This window comes from Leptonychotes weddellii, chromosome 12 (genome assembly GCF_054177405.1).
Source record: "Leptonychotes weddellii isolate Sample4059 chromosome 12, ASM5417740v2, whole genome shotgun sequence".
Lineage (NCBI taxonomy): Eukaryota > Metazoa > Chordata > Mammalia > Carnivora > Phocidae > Leptonychotes > Leptonychotes weddellii.
In genome coordinates this window covers 48625861-48648436 of record NC_138380.1, presented here as the reverse complement: position 1 = coordinate 48648436, position 22576 = coordinate 48625861, and the positions used below count along the sequence as shown (strand labels likewise).

General features: G+C 35.9%; 1 protein-coding gene across 1 annotated transcript in view; it reads left to right on the top strand.

Annotated features, from left to right (window-relative positions):
* Positions 1-22576, top strand: part of SP4 (Sp4 transcription factor) — an 85307-nt gene that overhangs the window by 35397 nt on the left and 27334 nt on the right. Inside the window, exons 4-5 of the mRNA XM_081800434.1 lie at positions 11220-11448; positions 18901-19100. Of these exons, the coding sequence (XP_081656560.1) occupies positions 11220-11448; positions 18901-19100 (429 nt within the window). The remainder of the gene's footprint in view (positions 1-11219; positions 11449-18900; positions 19101-22576) is intronic.

The window sequence follows — 22576 nt, the reverse complement described above, 5'->3', positions numbered from 1 at the left end:
AATGTCCCATATTTTAGTTTTTTGTAATTCCAATTTTGGTTATAGTTGTTTATAATGATATAAATATATGAGAGCCATGAACATTAGTTATTTGGGAGCTCAGTTTAATTAGAGTTTCTTAACCTCAGCACTATTGACATTTCAGGCTAGATATTCTTTGATTTGGAGATTTGTCCTGTATATGGTAAAATGTTTAGCAGCATCCCTGACCTCTACTCACTAAATACCAGTAATGATCCACCAAGTTGCAACAACCAAAAATATCTCCAGACATTGCCAAATATCCCTTAGAAAACAAAATTACCTCCAGTTGAGAACACTATTTTGAAGAGATTTAGAACCAAAAAAAGTACATTTTTTTTCTAGTTATTCCCTGTTTAGAATAGTTTTATTGAGGTATGATTCATATACAATACAACCAGTTAAAGATTACATTCATTGGTTTTTAGTATATTTACAGAGTTGTGCAACCATCACCACAATCTAATTTTAGGGCATTTTCCTAACCTCATAAAGAAACCCCAGGCATATAAGTAGTCACTTCCATCTCTCCCTCCTGTCCTCCAGCCCTAGACATACCTGGTTTTCTTTTTATGTTTAGGAATATACATTCTCCTTGTCTGTGTTAAGTCATTATAAAGCAAATCAACTTCTATTTCAGAGTGTATTTAGTGAAAATCATTTGAAAGGTACAGAGACTTCTCTTCTTTCCTGTGTATACCTTTAGAGGCCCTTAGATTTATTTAGGTAGACTCCAAGTTTAATCTCTAGAGGAAATAAACCTTAAATAGGCTGAGTTAAGAATCATTTTAGTATTATTCAGAAAAGTAAGAAGTCTCCCTGGCCCTCCATGGCAAGTTTTATGTTATAGAAATAAACAGTTTTGTTTTTCCTGATCAGTTCTAGTAGATAAACATTATTCCTAGTCTATGTGTAAAAAACACAACTATGAAATGCATATACCTAAAATAGCATCGTGAACCTGTTGCTTCACTATTATTAAGTAGATTATTTTCAGTGAATTGCTAATTGGGTTAATTTTTTAAAAAGATAGATCCGTTTGTTTTCCGTATTTGTGCGTCTGTTTTACCTACACAGAAATGTTAACCTGGTACTCATGAGAAAAAAACATGTAAAACATTTTTTTCCCATAAGAAGTAAGGGCCAGTTGGATTATTTTGAGTCTATTTCTTATCATTAATGTGGAAATATTAATAAGTGCCCTACTTACCTCAAAGGGTTGGTCTGAAATGCTAAAAGAATCAAATCAGTAATAGTTGAAGGAAGTGGATGGTAAGATTGTACCTTCATTTTTTATTTCTATTTCCCCCTCATTTTCCTATTATGTTTAAATGTTATTAAGGGGTCATAATTTTTTAAAATGTCATTTATAGCTGACTTCACAGAGGTTGACCAAGCCACATTTCCTTTGGTTTTCATGTATATGGTTACAACTTACATAAAATATTTTCAACAAATAAGACAAAGGGTCCTTAATATATAGAACTACACAAAAGGAAAGGCCTGAGTCTTAGTAGATAAATGGCAAAGGTCATGAGCTCTTAATTCAGAAAGAATATTCACATGACCAATAAACATTTCAACTCCATTAGGAATTTTTAAAAATGCAGATAAAACAATAATGAAATGCCATATTGGGTTTATGAATTACCAACTTTTTTTTCGTTTTAAAATAAATCTTTAATATGTTAGTAATACATGGAAACATTTTCCTTGTTTTTTAAAAACAAAAGTGCACCTAGTAGAAGTAAAGCTAAACAAGCTCCTGCTGATTACATTCCATTCTTCAGATCCCCATTTTGAAGTAAGCACTCTTAATCAGTTTGTTACATGTCCTTTCAGACCTTTTCCAGTTTATTTGTTACATGTGAATATCATTGTAGGAAATCTATAATGCTTGTAATGTAAACATCAGGAACTTTGATTGTTTCACTCAATCATATTTTTTAGAGGTCTGTCTTAGGTTTGTCTGTAAAGATTTTTCTCATTCTTTTTAACCAGTATACAACATTGCTGTTGTATAACTATTTTACAGTTATTTAAGTATTCCCCAATTCATAGCTATTTAGGTAGTTTCTGATTTTTTACTAAACACTGATACAGTGTATTCATCTTTTCATAGTTTATGGAAAAAGTAAAATTAAGCAGAATGGGATTGCTGGGGAGGGAAGGCCATAACTATTATAAATAGAGCAGTCTGGGTATAGGACACATTGAGAAGGTGATACTAGAATAAGGACTTGAAAGAAGTAAGAAGGTTGAACATACATGTGCTGAGGAAAGACCATTCTAGGCAGAAAGAACAGAGTTCAGGGGCCCTAAATTGGGATTATGCCTAGTGTGTTCAAGAAATGGTAAGGAGGCCAGCATGGTTGAAGTTCAGTGAGCCAGAGGATGAGATTAAAGAGTTGGTGGGTGGCCAGTTTATATGTAGGACCTTGTAGGTGATTATAAGGCCTTTGGCATTTACTCTGAATACAGTAGGATGCCACTGAAGGATTTTAGGCAGAAAAGCAACACTGTCTTTCTGGGAACTATGTTAAGAATGAATTTATAGAGTTAGGGCAGTGGTAGCAGTTAACAATAGTAGTCAAGCAGGAGAAAAGCTTGGACTAACTTTAACTTGGACTAAGGTGCAAGTAGTGGAGGTAGTGGAGAAGTGCTCGGATCCTGGCTCTGATTTGAAGGAGCACACTGCAGGGTACGGAATAAAGTATGAGAGAAAGACAGGAATCAAGAATAAGGATTATTCCACAGGTTTTGATCTAAGCAAAGGTGGAGTTACATAGGTGAAGTTGTATTTTTGTCTTATATAAAACTCTGATAATGATCAAATTTATCAATATTTTCCTTTGTCTTTGTTTTGGAATTTTGTTTCAGAAAACCCTGTATTTCTGTATTTTCTTCTAATATTTTTTGTTTGTAGTTTCGTTTTGCTTTTATATTTAGTTGCTTTTTTTTAAAATACCTGTTTGCAGTTTACTTTTGTGAATGGTGTAAGATTGAGATCTGAACTTCCTCACCCCACCCCACCCCCAAAGCACACCCAGATAGCCAGTAGTGTTTTGTTTCTTAAATTCCACATATGAGTGAGATCATATGGTATTTGTCTTTTTCTAACTGATGTACTTCACTTAGCATAATACCCTCTAGTTCCATCCATGTCATTGCAGATGTCAAGATTTCATTCTTTTTGATGGCTGAGTAATATTCTATTATATGTATATATGTATGTGTGCGTGTGTGTGTGTATATATACATACATACCACGTCATCTTTATCCATTCATCTGTTGATGGACATCTCAGATTCTTCCACAGTTTGGCTATTGTGGACATTGCTGCTATGAACATTGGGGTGCACATACCCCTTCAGGTCACTACATTTGTATCTTTGGGGTAAATACCCAATAGTGCAATTGCTGGGTCATAGGGTAGCTCTATTTTTAGCTTTTTGAGGAACCTCCATTCTGTTTTCCAGAGTGGCTACATCAGCTTGTATTCCCACCAGTCGTGTAAGAGGATTCCCCATTCTTTCTCCACATGAAACTTGCACATTTCTAATTAGATTGATTCTTGGGTATTCATGGTTTATTTTTTCTTTTATTTTTTTGAATTGATTATTGCTGTTATAGAGGAAAGCTGTTGATTTTTTATATTGATCTTGTATTTGGCCATCTTGCTGAAATGTCTTATTTGTTCTAATAATTTGTTGATTTTCTAGAGTTTCTTCTCTCATATAGATTTGTTATTTCTTTATCTTATTGCATTGACTTGCACCTTCACAATATATAGAATATTAAAGACAAGAGTAGGAATCACTTCTGTTGAAAACCACAGTGAGATACCAATTTTTTTCTATTAAATGTTTTTTTAAAATCTAACTGAATTTCTCTTGTGCATGAGATGCAAAAGTACTCTTGTATACTTCTAGTGGAAATTTAAATGACTGCAGCTCTTTATATATGCTCCTATGATTTTTTAATTTGTATATAAAGTTTTAAGAGTGTTTCCATATCCTTTGACCAAGTAATCTCACTTCTAGGCCTCCGTCTCTTTGAAGTAATAAGAACAAATATTTTTGTTCAAGTTGCTCATTATTTATATTGCTATGGGTTACTTGTGTGTTTCAAAATAACCTTAATGTCTAATACTAGGGTAATGGTTTTGTAAGTTCTGGTATATGTGTATGATGGAATATTATACAATCATTATACTATTTTAAAAGAATTTATAATAACTTGGAGGCATTTATATTATTAAATAAGTAAAAAAGAACATAATACAACAGAATTTGTATGTAGTAGAGTTGCATCATTATCAAAATGCAGAATAGATTAGAAGCAGATACATCAAAATGGTAATAGTAATAATCTGTGAATAATGAATATATGGATGATTTTATTTTCTTCTTAATATTTCTCTGTGGTGAGTATGCATTGTTAAAATCAGAAGAAAAAACTTAAAGTGTATATATCTGTAATACAAAGCTGTATTTACTCTCTTCAAAATAATGTGGAACGGAAGAAATTTTAGCCCATTTCATTAAATGTCAAGATTGGTTATAATTATTTTTTAAAGTATACTCTTATTATACTCTTCAAAAAAAGGTTTTGCTGAATGTGGGTAACACCTATCATAGGGTAAAGCATATATGTGAGAGAAAAGAAACAGTTTCAGTGGCAGGTTGTGACTTATACTTTGGGATATACTCCTAAATGATCTGAATTTTATATCAATGAAGCAGGAGATGATTGTGGTAAATGTACACTTACTCTGTTTCTTACTGTCTTGCCACCCATGTTACAGGTCTTTTGTAAGCTTGGTATCATCTCGTAGCCTTGTGACCTGATGTTGGCCTACTTTAATAAGAAAGCTTGCTGTGTTTATATGGATTTTAGATTGCCGTCCACTTTATTTAAGAAACATTCATTGAGTACTTCTAGTGTGCCAGGAACTTTGCTAGCCAAAGGACATAAAACCACACAGAGGCCCTATGTCCTGAGCAGCTTTTGTTAGAAATAATTTGTGATTAATACTGTGATGGAATGAGAGGGTATCTGTTAAGAGAAACCAGGAATACTCAGATTCTAATTCAATCCCTAAGGTCTCTTAGGGAGCTAAATATACTGAAACTCAAGTCAGAGTAATATATTACTGTCTTAGGTGTAGGCTCCCTGTCTCAAAATTCAGAGAACTAGGTTAGTCTATATGGAACATGCTGTTTTTCTTTACTCGTTAAATCTCCTTTTTCCTTTCTTCCTCTAAGCTTAAAGTCAAGTCTTTTAGTACCATTTTGAGACAAAAGACCACTCCAGCTGTTGCTAAAGGAAAATGTGCAAGAAACAGAGTTTCTCCTAAATACCCATTCTAGATGTTCTTGAGTATCTAGCGATCTAATATCATGTCACCTACCAACCATCTGGCCCCCATTACCCTTGGCCCAGTTTTTGTATTTGAAAAATGGGAGCAGAACAAAAAAGGAAAGAAATAGGAAAGATGGCTTGGTTGTTCCAGGCAGCCTTGAAATGTTTTTTACCTCTGACAGCATGTAAGGAAAAGAAAAGAAGGGTCATTCTATGTTCCATCATGATGCATAGTTATAGGACCAAGAAATCTTGAGTTATTTGTAAGATTATGTTATAAAACAGTTTAAGTGGTAACACAGAGGTTAGAGACTAAAGTTTCAAAAGAGCATTAATAACTTTTTCCTTCAGAATTTTAATAACTGTAAATGTGTAGTTTGTTTCTATAATTACTTGTCTTTCCCATTTTCACCAGCAGTATCATCAGCACAGCTTCTTATATTTTTGAGCATCTTTATTATTAACTTTTCCTTGACAAATTGAACACAAAGTCATTGCAACAAACCAACTATTTTTCCTATATAAGAGCTTTTTCCTGTGCTTATTTTTTTATTATAGTCCTAACTTTCCAGATTGAATTATAAGTAAAATAGTGGTCTCATTGATGCAAATTTCATTGTCTCGTTTATAAGTCATCCTATACCCAGCTTACCCTGTAAATGACACTTGAGAAATTTTTGTACTCATAATTTCAACTCAACACAGTGACAGCATCCACTAGCACATGGGCCAATCATCTGTTCTTAAGTGTTAACATACTGAGGCAATCCATTTTTAGGAATGGAAAAAAAAGGGAGGTGTATTTAGCCCCTCAGAGACAAGAGTATATGATCTTTTGGAAAGACAAAACAAGCATTTACAGTATGTGTTCATTATGTAGTTTGTCCGTTGATATAATAAAATTATGCACAAGATGTCTATGGGAAAAGAAAGAAGAGTTTTCTGACCTAGATTCAGAAAGACACCTTTCAGGAAGACTTTCCAAAGGGAATGACACATGAACTGAGTTCTGTAAGATGAATTGGCTTTTGTCAGACCAACAGAGACGGAGATTTAGAATGGGAAAATATGTTGGATACTGGCTACATTAGTCAAAGACCCAGAGACAAGCATGGAACATTAGAGGAAGTAGGAGTACAGTGTAGCTGGTGTTGAGAGTGGGGATGGAGGAGGATTACTGAGATGAAGCTATAAAAGTAAGCAAAAGCTAGATTATGAAGAGCTTTTTACATCCTGTGCCAAGAAATGTTGACTTTACTGTGAATGCTTTGAAGACTTACTGACTTTGGGGGAACCAGATTTGTATCTGCATTATGAGATTGGAAAGGGCAGACTTGGCATAATGGTGAAAAGGACCTGTGCTAATGTATAGGCAATAAGGATGGAGAAAATGGACAAATTTGAGATACTTTGAAGAGATATACTCAACAAGGACTACTGATCAATATAAGTAATACATGCAGTGGAAAGAGAATAGCTTCTGGAGTTAGCTAGACCTATTCAAATCCCAGTTCTGTCACTTAGCTATTTTGTGACCTTGGGTGTTTTATGTACCTCTCGGAACTTTAGTTTTCTTTTCTTTTTTTTTTTTTTAAGTTTTTATTTGAGAGAGTGAGCAATAGAGAGAGCACAAACAGGGGAATGGGCAGAGGGGGTGGGAGAAGCAGGCTCCCCACTGAGCAGGGAGCCCAACGTTAGGATTGATCCCAGGACTCTGGGATCACAACCTGAGCCGAGGGCAGACGCCCAACCGACTGAGCCACCCAGGCTCCCCCAGAACTTTAGTTTTCTTAACTTAAAATAGGGACGGCAGTACTCAATCCATAGGGATGTGAGGAATAGGTAAAATAACAGATGTAAGACATCCAGTAGCTAAGTATAAAATGATAGCTGCTATTGTGGGGGTAAAAAGGAGATGGAGGGCAGTTAAGAATGGCTTCAAGTTTTCAGCTTGGGCAATGAGAAGGAACTAGTTTAGGAGAGTGGGATAACTGGTCTGATTCCTAGACGAATTGTTAATTCTGTCATGATTTTAGTAGAGTGATGGGTTGGACATACAATTTTAGTAGTTTGAGGAAAGAATGGGAAATGTGGAATAAAGGCAACCAGTGTAGATGAATCTTTTAAAAATATGACACAGGGGCTTCTGGCAGGCTCAGTCAGTGGGGCATGTGACTCTTGATCTCGAGGTTGTGAGTTTGAGTTCCATTTTGGGTGTAGAGATGACTTAAAAATAAAATCTTTCAAAAAACTAAAAATGTGATACAAGCTTAGATTTAAATGCTGATAATGGCTAACAGAGAGGACGGGGTTTCTCAGAATGTAAGGAGTTATAGCTCATTCAGTCAAGTTTTAGGAAAAACAGAATGGTTGATTGTGTCACATTCAGCAGTGAGAAAATACACATTGGATTTGGCCATAAGGAGGAAGTCTGCGAGCCAGGAGTTAGGTCTTTGTGGTGGAGTTGAATGCTAGACTTTGTCTGATGGGGAATGACCGAAAGTTAGTGAGCATGGAAGTGATATGATCAGAACAGCATTTTAAAATTTTCTGGCAACAGTTTGAAGGATGAGATAGGAGGTGTGGGTCCCATGTAGGCTATTAGAGGCATGAAGTAATAAGGACCTGGACCAGGGTGATGGTTCTGGCAACAGAAAGATAAGATGAATGCAAGAGCTATTATGCTTTTATGTACCTTTTAACTTGGTTATCATATGGTTGTAATTAATGGGTAAAGGAGAACTTTAGCCTAAAAGTTGACGTTTTAATGTTTTGAGTGTAGTTAATAGGGAGAGTAGTAGTTAGCATTTACCAAAACAGAATCATTAATAGGAGTAAGTTTTGAAGATGAATTAATTTTTAAACATTCCTTTATTAAGCTTATGTTATTGAGTGGCTTCTGTGTGTTGAGTAGTGTTCCACATGCTGGAGACACCAGTGAACATAACAGGCAAGATCCTTGTTCTCATGGAACTTAACATTCAGAAGTGAGGCAAAGACAAAAAAGTTAAAAAGGACAAGATAATTTAATCCAAGTCAGACAAAACTTGGTGATGATACAGAAATGGACTAAAGGGTACCATTTTAGATGATGTGATGAGAAATGGTATTTCTAAAGAGGAGAGTTTTGAACTTAGATTATTACTAAGGAATCAGCTGTGCAAAGATTTGGGTGCCAAGGCATTCCCACCCAGACTGGAGAGGATGTGCAGAGGCCCTAAGAAAGGAATGAGCTTGATTTGTTTGAGGGCTAGGGAAAAAGGCCAGTGTGTCAGGAGCAGCGTGAACAGGGGAGAGGACTGATAATACGTGATGAGGTTTGAGGGTGTAGGGTTAAACTTGAGCAGGGCCTGGAAGCCTTGGTAAAGAATTTGGTGATTTAGGGGCGCCTGGGTGGCTCAGTTGGTTAAGCGACTGCCTTTGGCTCAGGTCATGATCCTGGAGTCCTGGGATCGAGTCCCGCATCGGGCTCCCTGCTCAGCAGGGAGTCTGCTTCTCCCTCTGACCCTCCTCCCTCTCATGCTCTCTGTCTCTCATTCTCTCTCTCTCAAATAAATAAAAAAAATCTTTAAAAAAAAAAAAAGAATTTGGTGATTTAGGGGCACCTGAGTGGCTCAGTCGGTTAAGCGGCTGCCTTCGGCTCAGGTTATGATCCCAGGGTCCTGGGATCAAGCCCCACGTTGGGCTTCCTGCTCAGCTGAGAGCCTGCTTCTCCCTCTCCCTCAGCCTGCCGCTCTGCCTATTTGTGCTCTCTCCCTACTTGTGCTCTCTATCTGTCTGCCAAATAAATAAAATCTTTAAAAAAAATTTTTTTTTTAATAAAAAAAGAATTTGGTGATTTATACTTGACTGGTAGCAGTGGAAATGAAAGAAAAGTAATACTGAGCTATGTTGAACTGTCTAGGACAGCTAGGTGAAGAAGTCAAGAGAGTTGTCAGGCTTAAATATATAAATTCAAATATGATTGGCTTGGTATTATTCATTGCAGTAACTTGCCAAGTTGTTTAGGCATTGAACAAATAAATGTTCATAATGTGAAGGGTTGAGGAGTCTATCAAGGAAATGGTCAAGGGATCTGAGAATGATCAGCCAGTGATCGGGGATTCCTAGCACTTCTTTGACATAATGAAGGACATCTTAAATACCTTTGCAGCCTGAAAGGAATGACCTAGTATTGTATGAACAACAGCTGGAAAAATTAAGTATTCAGAAGATACATAGGGGTATGAGAGTTACACTTTACATGGTGTATTGTTTCACAGTTTACAGAGTCTTTATCCTTTAGGAAATCACCTTGATCTTCATAAAGAACTCTCTGAAGTAGATAGGAGACAGGAATTTTAGGGAAGTCATCATTATTAAGAGGTGAGGAAACTTGACGATACTCAAGTGCGTGGTCATTGAATGGCACATGAATTCACATCTGACTTTACTTGCATTGCTTTACCTATCACAGTATGTTAATTCAAAGATGATCAGAAATTTAAATTTTAGTAGAAAAACTAAAATATGTATCCTTATTAAAACAGTGCAAAAGACATTTTTTATTTGTATTATAGTTATTTGTGCTATTCCAAAGGTTTCAGAGTGTTTTGAATACACAGAGGAGAATGAGATTGTCTTTGGCTGAGACAATCAGAGGTTTAGTTTTGTTTAGAAAATGTGTACTCTTTCCTCACTCGTTAATTTTTTTTCTTTTCTTGGTTGCTCTCCATATTTAAAGTACTACATATGCAGCTTTGAAATAAGCCCTTTTGTTTTACACCCAGTACTCACGTGTTTATTTCTGCTACCGTATTTTATTCTTGCGTTGCCACCTAACTCAGTGGAGACTCAGCAGTAATAGCTAACAAATGAACAATTCTGTACCAGGCACTGTGGTAAGGGGTTTGTAAAAATTAACTTGTTTAATTCTTACATCAACTCTCAGAGGTGGGAGCATTACTTTATAAATTGGTGTTTTCTGCTATTCCATACCTAATGTAGAGAAAGAACCATGTTGAAAGAAAGGATCATTATAAGGCATACTCACTTGCACTTCAGGATCAATTTAAACCATAGATAAAGTAGATGGGGGTTTTTTGGTTATATTATGTATTATTTATCATAGTTTTCTTTAAGTGAAGATGCCAAGTTGGTATATATACTAACCTGAGAAGTAAAGTAAGTCTAAGCTACATAACATGAGTGAATGAAGTAGTAATACCGTAAATGTCTGTTTTATGATTATAGTGATAGTATGTAATAATCATGGATGGTTTTACATTTTAAAAAACTACTTAACTCACTGCATAATAAAAAAAAGATGCCTCAATAAAGAGATGTTTGCTTAATTTTAAAGTATGGAGGAATGAGAAATATCTATAAAACTTAATAATTTGTTTAGTTACTTTTCATTCCTATATATTCTTGAAGTGAATGAGATATGCTGCTTACTGTGGAAGTGGATACAGCATCTTTCATCTGAGGATCTCAGAGTGCTTTTCAAATAATATCTCATGAATCCTCACAGCACTTTGGTGAGGTAGGTAGGTGGCAAGTATTACTATCTTCATTTTACAGATGGAGAAATTGAAGCCACCAGAGGTTAAATGATTTATGTATAGTCCCACCAACCCGATATAGAGGCAGCCTGAGCTACTTAAATGAGAATATTATATTTTAGGATTTGCATAGTAAAAATCATTAACCCCTTTGCTATTGTATTTTACACAGATTAACTGTTAGAACAAATATGTTAGCTTTAAAATGTCCACATGGAATTTTTTTTAATCCTTTCTTTAGAAATAGAAAACATTATAATACTCTTTCCCCCTCCCCCCCCAATTTTTAGGTCAGCAGCAAGGACAAGATGGAGTAAAGGTCCAACAAGCCACAATAGCTCCTGTAACTGTAGCAGTTGGAGGAATTGCTAACGCAACGATAGGTGCTGTTAGTCCTGACCAACTCACACAAGTGCATTTGCAGCAAGGCCAGCAAGCTTCTGATCAAGAGGTGCAGCCTGGCAAGAGGCTTCGAAGAGTTGCCTGTTCCTGTCCTAATTGTAGGGAAGGAGAAGGAAGGTAAATGCTCTGTTACCAACTTTATCTCTCTGGAAGGCATAAAATAGTTAAAACCAAGCCATTGGCTGGGTTCTTTGATCACTAGAATGTCACTAGCTTTGTAGCGCAAAGTTGAGATACAGTGTTGTTTTGACAGGGATTAAATTGAACTAGTCTAGGAATGGAGTTTTGGTGGTCTTCTACCATGTACCTTATACTTTTTTTTAATGGTTTTCTTGTTTCATTTATTATGTAAAAATTTTATTTTTATTGATATAAAATTCATATACCATACAATTCCCTCAATCTACATTTCATTGGTTTTTAGTATGTTCGCATAGCTGTGCATTTATCATCACAATTTTAGAACATTTTCATCACCTCAAAAAGAAACCCCTGTATTCTTAGCCATCACCCCCTCGCCCCCAATCCTCCCAGCTCTAGGCAGCCATTAAACAAATTGCTTTCATTATGCATTTGCCATTCTGGACATGCGTATAAATGGAATCATGTAATATGTGATTTTTTTCATGACTGGTTTCCTTTACATAGCATAGTATTTTTAAGGTTTATCCATATTATAGCATGTATTAGGTATTGGTACTTCATTCTTTTAAATGAACAAATAACATTCCATTGTATAGATATACAGTATTTTACTTAATCCATTTATCAGTTGATGGACACTTGGAATTTTTCCACCTGTTGGCTTTAAACTTTTTTATACAAATTTTGGTGTGGACATAGGTTTTCCATTTCTCTTGGGTGTATACCTAGGAATGGAATTAATGGTCCATATAGTAACTCTTAAGTCTAACCATTTGAGGAACTGCCAGACTATTTTCCAAAGTAGCTATACTGTTTTGCATTCCCACCAGCAGTGTATGAGGATTCCAGTTGTTGCCAACACTTGTTATAATTTGGCTTTTTGATTACAGCTTTCCTAGTGTGTATGTGAAGTGGTATCTCAGTATGGTTTTAATTTGCATTTTCCTGATGACTTCATTAGTCAAGTATGTTTTCATGTGCTTATTGGCCATTTGTATATCTTCTTTGGAGAAATGTCTATTAAGATCTTTTGCTCATTTTATCTTAAAAAAAAAAAAAAGGGGGCGCCTGGATGGTTCAGTTGGTTGAGCATCCAACTCTTGTTTCAGCTCAGGTCATCATCTCAGGGTCCAGGGATTGAGCCCCGTGTGGAGCTCCACACTCAGTGGGGCGTCTACCTGAGGATTTCGCTTCCTCTCCCCCTCCCCCTGCTTGGGTGCTCTCTCTTTCTCACTAAAATGAATAAATGAATCTTTAAAAAAAAAAAAAGATTTTTTTTGCCCATTTTAAATTAGATTTTTTAAATCAAATTGTAATAACTCCTTATATATTCTAGATACAAGTCCCTTATCAGTTACATGATTTGCTAATATTTTCTCCCATTCAGAGAGTTGTCTTTTTACTTTCTTGATAGTGACAGAGACACTTATAATTCCATGTGAATTTTAGAATCAGCTTGTCTTTCTACCAAGAAGGCAGATGGGATCTGATGGGGGTGGTATGGAATCTTTAGATCAGTTTGAGGAATATTGCCAACTCAACACTATTGTCTTCTGATCCTTTTACATGGTATGTGTTTTTCTGTTTATTTAGATCTCTGATTTCCTTTGACACTATTTTGTAGTTTTCAGCTTATAAGTTTTGTACTTGTTTTGTTAAATTTATTCCTAAGTATTTTATTATTTTTGAGGCTATTGTAAATGGAACCTTTTTCTTTATTGTTCATTGCAAGTGTATAGAAATACAGTTAATTTTTGTTTATTGATCTTGTATCCTGCAACCTACTGAACTCTTTTTATTAGTTCTAATGGTTTTTAAGTGGATTCATTAGGGTTTTTCTATATGTAAGATCATGTCATCTGCAAATAGGGATAGTTTCACTTCATCCTCTCCACTCTGGATGATTTTTATTTCTTTTTCTTACCTAATTATTCTGTCCAGACCTATAGTATAACGTTGAATAGAAGTGGCAAAAGTGGACATCCTTGTTTTCTTCCTGATCTTAGGGGAAAAGGGTCCAGTCTTTCACCATTAAGTATGATATTAGCTCTGAGCTTTTCATATATGCCCTCGATGAAGAAAGCTCCTTTCCATTCCTACTTCATTGTATTTTTGTCATGAAAGGTTGTTGGATTTTGTCAGATGCTTTTCTGTATCTGTTGAGATGATCACATAGTTTCTGTGTTTTATTCTGTCAGTATGGTGTGTTATATTAATTGATTGTCAGATGTTAAAGTACTCTTGAATTTGTGGAATAAATCCAACTTAGTCTTGGTACATAATTCTTTATGTATTGCTATATTCGGTTTGCTAGTATTTTGTTAAGGATTTTTGCATCTGTGTTCATGAGAGATAATTGGTCTGTAGTTTTCTTATAATGTCTTTGTCTGCTTTTGGTAAGGGTAATATGGGCCTCATAGAATGAGTTGGGAAGTGTTCCCTCCAGTTTTATTTTTTGAAAAAGTTTGTGAAGAACTGGTAATAATTCTTTAAATGTTTTGTGGAATTCACCAATGAAACTGTCTAGGTCCTGGGCTTTTCTTACAGGTATTTTTTTGACTACTAATTTAATCTCTTTACTGGTAAGGGTTTTTTCTGATTGATTGATTGTTCTTGAGTCAGTTTTGGTACTTTGTGTCTTTTGGGGAATTTATCCATCTCATCTAAGTTGTTTAAGTAATTGGCATACAATTATTCTTGGTATTCTTTTATAATTCTTTTTGTTTCTGTAAGGTTGGTAATGAGTCTTCTTTCATTTCAGATTCTAGTAATGTGTGTCTTCTCTTTTTTTCTTGGTCAGTCTACCTAAAGGCTTGTTCAATTTTGTTGACCTTTTCAAAAATCAAGTCACATCAGCTTTTGGTTTCATTGATTTTTCTCTGTTGTTTCTGTATTCTCAGTTTCATTAGTTCCTGCTCTATTCTTTATTTTATATTTAATTTGCTTTTTCCATTGTCTTAAGATGGAAGGTTATTGATTTAAGATCTTTTTTAATGTAGGCATTTACAGCTAAAAATTTCTCTCTAGGTATTGCCTTTACATGTATCCCTTGAATTTTGGTATGATGTATCTTCATTCTTCTCAGAGTATTTCCTGCTTTCCCTTTGGATTTCTTTTACGACCCACTGGTTATTTAGGAGTGTATTTCATTTCTAGATATCTGTAAATTTTCCAGTTTCCTCCTATAATTGATTTCTACTTTCATGACACTGTGGTCAGAAAACATACTGTGCCATTATTTCTGTCTTTTATTGAGGTTTGTTTCATGACCTGGTGTATGATTTATCTTGAAAGAACATTTTATGTGCACTTGAAAGGAATGTATATTTTGCTACTGTTTGATGGAGTGTTTTATGGATGTCTGTTAGGTCAAGTTTATCCAGTCTTCTGTCTCCTTGTTGCTTTTCTGCCTAATTGATTTACTTGAATCTCCCTATATCTTTCTGTCTTTGAATTGGATCTTAGTTTGTTTTTTGTTTTTTTTTTTAAGATTGATTTATTAGAGAGAGAATGAGGATGAGAGTGGGGGGAGGGGCAGAGGGGGAGAACCTTCAAGCAGACTCCCTGCTGAGTGTGGAGCTCCATGTGGGCTTGATCCAATGACCCATGAGATCATGACCTGAGCCAAAACCAAGAGTCAGATGGGCACTTAACTGATTGAGCCACTCAGGTGCTCCTGTTGGTTTTTTTTTTTTAAATCCAGTCTGACAAAATGTGTTTTTTGATTGGATTGTATAATCCATTTACATTTGATGTTATTGATATGGTTGAATTTATGTCTTTCATTTTGCTTTTTGTTTTTTTGTGTCTCATGTCTTTTTCTCTCTTCCTCCTTTACTGCCCTCTTTTGCGTTAGGTGAATATAATATAACACTTTAATTTGTAAAGTAGCATTTTATTTTTGTTAATGACTTTTTCACTATATTGAGTTATTTCCATAGTAGTTGCTCTTGACCTTACCCTATATGTCTTGTCATAATCAGCTTAAGGCTAATAGTAACTTAATTCCAGTGAATTATAGAAAAGTTATTTCTTTATAAGTGTATTCCCTTTTGCTTCTTTTTGTGATGTTGTTATATATTATGTAATATTATGTATATTGTTATATATTATGTAAGTGTTACAGATCCAACAATATATTGTTATAAATTACTACTTTATATAATGTTGTATCTTTAAAAGAAGTTGAGAGGCCAGAGGGATATAGGATCACCAAGAATAATCTGGAGGTTGCCAAGGACTTGTTTTAAAGTGTTTTCATGCCTGACCAAGAACTCTGACATTGGGGGCAGGGGGGCAAGAAGTTGAGAAGATGAGCAAGTATATATATAACTTTTGCTATGTTAATTTTATCACTAGTTCTTTTTATTTGTTCCTGATATTTGAGTTCCTTTATGGCATCATATTCTTGGCCCACTACAGCTTTGCTCCCATCTCCCTGCTTTGTGCTGTTACTGCAAATACATTAAATATATACATTTTTATAATGTTATGGGCTTGACAATACATTTTACACATATTGTTTTATAAAATTACTTTTTAAATCTGGTAAGACAAGAAATATGCACTACACTGTCCTCTATAATTACTTAATTACCCTTGCTGGTGCTATTTTGTTTCTTTGTGTACATTTGAATTACTTTCTGGGTTCAGTTAATGCAACCTGAAGAACTTCTATAGTCTAGTTTCTTGCAAAGCAGGTCTGCTCAAAACAAATTCTGTGTTTATCTTTGAGTATCTTTATTTCACCTTCATTTTTTAAAGGTAGTTTTGCTGGGTAGAGTCTTCTTGTTTCAGTTTTTTTTCTCATGAGTACTTTGCACATGTTTTCACCCTGCCTTTTGACCTCCATTGTTCTGCTGAGAAGTCAGTTCTTTTACTGAGGTTCCCTTGTAAATGAGGAGTTATTTTTCCCTTGCTGCTTTCAAGATTTTGTCTTTGGGTTTCAGGATTTTTAGTATATAAAGTGTCTATTTGTGGATTTTTGCAGTTATACTACTTGGAGTTTGTTGAGCTTCCTGCATGTGTAGATCCACATGCGGGAACACAAGCAGGGGGAGTGGGAGAGGGAGAAGCAGGCTTCCCGCCGAGCAGGGAGCCCCATGCGGGGCTTGATCCCAGGACCCTGAGATCATGACCTGAGGCGAAGGCAGTCGCTATTTCTTTGAATATTTTTTCTGCTGCATTCTCTCTTACCCCTCTCCCCTCCCCTCCTCTCCTCTCCATGCCCCTCACTCATTACTTTGGTGTCCCACATTTCTGAGGCACCCTGTTCATTTTCCTTTGTTCTTTTTCTTATCTGTTTTTGGATTGCATAATCTCTATGGATCTATGTTGAATTTTGCTATTTCTTCTTCTTTTGAGTCCCCCTAGTAAATTTTTCATTTCACTTGTACTTCTCATCTCCACAATTTCCCTTTTTTTTTTTTTTTAAATAATTTGTAACTCTTCATTGATATTCTCCATTTGATGTGACACTGTCATTATACTTTGCTTTTTCTATCATGGTGTCCTTTAGTTCTTTAAACATATTTATTAATGGCTACTTTGAAGTCTTGTTAAATCTGTTTGCTGTCATAGTTTCACTTGCTTTTTTTTAGTGTATGGGTCATATTCCCCTCTTTGACTTTTGGCATGTCTCATACTTTTGGTTGGAAACTGGTTGGTTTAATATATTGTAGCAACTTTGTACTGCCTCCCCTGCCTTTCCCGACCCCTGGCTTATTGTTACTGTTTGCTTGCTTATTTAGTGACTGGCTGGGTTATTTTGGTGAATGCCCCCTACCGCCCCCCCCACCCCCATGAAGCATGTTGCTCCTCAATGGATGCAGAATTGGGTATGCTTAGTGACCCTGGATGACATGGTTTGGGAGGGATCTTTGACTGTCCTGTCCCTGACCACACCCAGCTTTTAAACTCCACTGTCAGCTGATGGCTCTATTGTTTTCCACAGTGCCCTGTAACATATATTACTCTACAGACTGATCTATTCAGATTCTTCTTAAGGACTAGATCAACAGGTCTGTGTTTGAGATTTATTCTGACTCTGGAGGGCCACTCCCAGCTGCCTCTTTTCTCCCTTCTTTCTGACACCCTAGTCAGCCTATAGTTTTGCCTATTTCTCCAACATTTCTATTAGTCTCCTCCCATTTGTGTTTTGCAACAGTCTTGGCTGTGAGCGCCCTTAGGCTCAAACTTCTTCACACTTTGTTTGCACATGAATTCAATTCCTTTGGGAAGAGATTTGGAGTTCTGTTTTATGCTGTGCTCTCTCCCTGGCCAAGATCTCTTTGTCATGGCTCCTGAACTTGGGGTTGGGATAGTGGCACATTTGTCTCTGAGCGGCATCCCTGCTCTAGGAGCTGAGTGGTGGCAAGCGAGCAGCAGTAGCCTCGGGTTTTCTTGCCTTGCCTCTGCTGACTTGGCAGTTCTACTGTATACACTAAAAATGAGCTGAGTCAAGGATTATCTGTACTGCACTATTCTCATTGTGCCCTATCCAAGGCAGAGCCGAGGTCTCAGGAGTTGGGTTTGGTGGAGAACAGAGTTCCCTACCTGTCAGCCATACTTGCCTGGAACTTAGCCTTAGCAACAGATAACTGGGAGTAGAATGAGAAGTTCTGACATCTTGCCCCTTCCTGGGGAGATAACCCTCCAACTGGGAGGTGAGAAAAGGGAACCCTGCTCTTGGCTGCACCAGTCTAGAGTGTTTCTATGTGAGGAGGTGACGGGACAGAGGGCTCAGAGAGGGTTGGGTTTTGGTTCAATTACTACAGACCCTCACTATTCTTACTCTTATTTTCTTGAGTATTATTTATTTATGTGCTGTATGTTCATAGAACCATTTCCAGAGATTGTATATGGTATTTTTGTTTTTTATTTTATTTTTTAAATTTTTAAAATTTTTTTTCTTTATTATGTTATGTTAATCACCATACATTACATCGTTAGTTTTTGATGTAGTGTTTCATGATTCATTGTTTGTTTGTTTTTTAATAATTTTCACTGGGGAGTAGGCCCATGAAGCTCTTCAGGCTTGCTGGAAGTGAAACTCTGAACCTTACTTTTTAAAATGGGGATTACCATTTGAGTATTTAGAGAAGAATTTTCAAGTGTCTTGAAAAGCTTAGAGATTTTTTTTTTTCCCCCGCAAGAGAAGAGCCTATTAGGGAAGGAACATGAAGTCCATGGTAGAACATGAACTCTGTGGGATAAACATGTTTTCATAGCAGTTTTGAGTTTAGTACATAACTCTTCTTTTAATTGAAAATTTTCTGATTTTGAACTACAGTTGTAACATCATGATTTTAAAAACCCATTCAGAAATGCATCATTTAAGAACCTTGATTCCCTTTTATTTTTTTTCCATAATTACAAGCTTGGTGTTTGGGAGTGTAATTAACGTTTGGTTTTTGTTTTTGTTAGAGGCAGTAATGAACCAGGAAAAAAGAAACAGCATATCTGTCATATTGAAGGATGTGGAAAAGTTTATGGCAAAACATCTCACCTACGAGCACATCTTCGCTGGCATACTGGAGAAAGACCTTTTGTATGCAACTGGATGTTTTGTGGCAAAAGATTCACAAGGAGCGATGAGCTTCAGAGACATAGAAGAACCCATACAGGTTAGTTGTTTTATTTTAGGGCTTGTACATTTTACTTATTTTTTAGTGTTTAAATGAAAATTGTAGGATAGTTTAGCTATCAAATTGGAAATATACAAATTAAAGACAATTCACTTTAGTGATTTTATGAAAGATGTTTAAGATCAAATTTTTTTACATTTCTGAGATATATTTTATTCTACTTTTTGTAAGGTTTATCAGCATAATTATGTAACATGAATTATATTCATTTCCATTTGCTTATCTTGTTGTATTAGCAGGTTGAATTCACATATATTCGTTTTTGTCAGTATTTAAAAAGGTTAAGAGAGTTGAATTATAATGTTTTTTTTTTTTTTTTTTGAGAGTTGAATTATAATGTTATTGGTGACCTTTATTAGTTTTGGGGTTTTTTAATAATTTAGAAAATTGACTAAAGTATAAGATTAATATAGCAAATATATACCTCTCACTTAGAACTGAGAGCTGTTAATCTATGTGTTATTTTTTGATAAGGCAAATTATACAAAGTTGACATTATATTTGTCCTCTCAAAGAAAATAGCTACCATGAATTTAAAGTGTAAGTTTTTAGTACAGTTTTTAATACTCTTACATATATGGTTCATAGACATATGTGTAAAATATTATTTTATGTGTTATGAAATTTTACATAAATGATACAGTATAATTTCACCATTATATTTTAAGATCTGAGTTCATATATGTGTATGTATAAATGAATATATACATGTTTGTAGTACTTTTTTACTGCTATATGGTATGCTATTACATGACTCTACCATACTGTATTAATCCATTCCCTCTACTGCTTAAATTATCATTAGGCTTTTTGCTATCACAAACTTTGCTGCTGTGAACATACAGTGAACATGTATGTGAAGTAGAACTATTGGATCACAGAGAATTTATGTGTTTTGCTAGATAACCTACTAAAGAATCTCTAAAATGGCTGTTACCACCTCTGCCTCACTAGCAGTGACTGAGAGTTTCCAGTTTGCTGTGTGTTCACCAATACTCAGTAGTGTTAGCCTTTGAAAATTGTTGTCTGGGGTACCCGGCTGACTCAGTCGGTAGAGCATGGAACTCTTACGGTGGTGAGTTCAAGCCCCACGTTGGGTGTGGAACCTACTTTAAAAAACAAATAAATGAAAACATGCGCATTGCTAAAAAAAAAAAAAAAAAAAAAGTTTTTGTAAATCTAAAATGGTTTCTCATTTTTTAAAGTAGCAGTTTTCCTGGTTATCCATGAGATAAAGCATCTTTTCATGTTTATTGGTCATTTATATATTTTTTTTCTGTTGATTATTTCCTTGCTCACTTTTCTTTTGGGTTGTTTTCCTTTTTCTTACTGATTTACATGTTGTAATTTCCCCCTATATTGCTAGTCTTTTTGCTATTTTTTGCCACATGGAATTTGTACATTTTTATTTAGTCAGATATGTTTTCTTATCCTTTGCTTTTCTTATTTTTAATGAAATCCTCTCTTATCCCAAGATCATAAAGTTTTTTTTTTTTTAAAGATTTTATTTATTTATTTAGAGAGAGAAAGAACGTGTGCAGGCAAGAGCACGAGCAGGGAGCCTGACTTGGGGCTAGATCCCAGGACCCTAAAAGATCATGACCTGAGCTGAAGGCAGATGCTTAACCAACTGATCCCCCAGGTGCCCCTCAAGATCATAAAGTTTTTAAAAGCATTTTCTTCTAATGGCTTTAAAGTTGTCTTTTTTGTAAGTTTCGTCTCTTTTTCTAAGTTTTACATAGAACAACTACCTTCTACTTAGAACGTGTCTGATATACATTTCGGTTTCAGTATTTAATTGTTGAATAGATTAATAATTTGGATAAATTTCCTTTTTTTAAATTAACGTATAATGTATTATTTGTTTCAGGGGTACAGGTCTGTGATTCATCAGTCTTACACAATCCACAGCGCTCACCGTTAGTACCTATCCTCCCCAGTGTCCATCACCCAGCCACCCCATCCCTCCCACCACGCTCCACTCCAGCAAGCCTCAGTTTGTTTCCTGAGATTAAGAGTCTCTTATGGTTTGTCTCCCTCTCCGGTTTCATCTGGTTTCATTTTTCCCTCCCTTCCCCTATGATCCTCTGTCTTGTTTCTCAAATTCCTCTTATCAGTGAGATCATATGATACTTGTCTTTATTGACTTATTTTTTTTAGCATAATACCCTCTAGTTCCATCCACATCATTGCAAATGGCAAGATTTCATTTTCTTTTAATTTTTATAAGATTTTATTTATTTATTTGACAGAGAGATAGCGAGAGCAGGAACACAAACAGGGGAGTGGGAGAGGGAGAAGCAGGCTTCCCGTGGAGCAGGGAGCCCAATGTGGGGCTCAGTCCCAGGACCCCAGGATCATGACCTGAGCCAAAGGCAGATACTTAATGACTGAGCCACCCAGGCACCCCCCAAGATTTCATTTTTTTGATGGCTGCATAATATTCCATTGTGTGTGTGTGTGTGTATATTATATATATATATATATATACCACATCTTCTTTATCCATTCATCTGTTGATGGACATCTAGGCTCTTTCCATAGTTTGGCTATTGTAGACATTGCTGCTATAAACACTGGGGTACATGTGCCCCTTCGGATTATTACATTTGTATCTTTGGGGTAAACACCTAGTAGTGCAATTGCTGGGTCATAGGGTAGCTCTCTTTTCTTTTTTTTTTTTTAAAGATTTTATTTATTCATTTGAGAGAGAATGAGATAGAGAGAGCATGAGAGTGGGGAGGGTCAGAGGGAGAAGCAGACTCCCTGCCGAGCAGGGAGCCCAATGCGGGACTCGATCCTGGGACTCCAGAATCATGACCTGAGCCGAAGGCAGTCACTTAACAAACTGAGCCACCCAGGCGCCCGGTAGCTCTCTTTTCAACTTTTTGAGGAACCTCCATACTGTTTTCCGGAGTGGCTGCACCAGTTTGCATTCCCACCAACAGTGTAGGAGGATTCCCCTTTCTCCACATCCTCTCCAACATCTGTCTTTTCCTGGCTTGTTAATTTTAGCCATTTTGACTAGTGTGAGGTGGTATCTCATTGAGGTTTTGATTTAGAGTTCCCTGATGCCGAGCGACGTTGAGCAGTTTTTCATGTGTCTGTTGGCCATTTGGATGTCTTCTTGGAAAAATGTCTGTTCATGTCTTCTGCCCATTTCTTGATTGGATCATTTGTTCTTTGGGTGTTGAATTTGATAAGTTCTTTATAGATTTTGGATACTAGTCCTTTATCTGAAAAATCATTTGCAACTATCTTCTCCCATTCTGTCGGTTGTCTTTTGGTTTTGTTGATTGTTTCCTTTGCTATGCAAAAGCTTTTTATTTTGTTGAAGTCCCAATAGTTCATTTTTACCCTTGCTTCCCTTGCCTTTGGCGATGTTTCTAGGAAGAAGTTGCTGCAGCTTAGGTCAAAGAGTTTGCTGCCTATGTTCTCTTCAAGGATTTTGATGG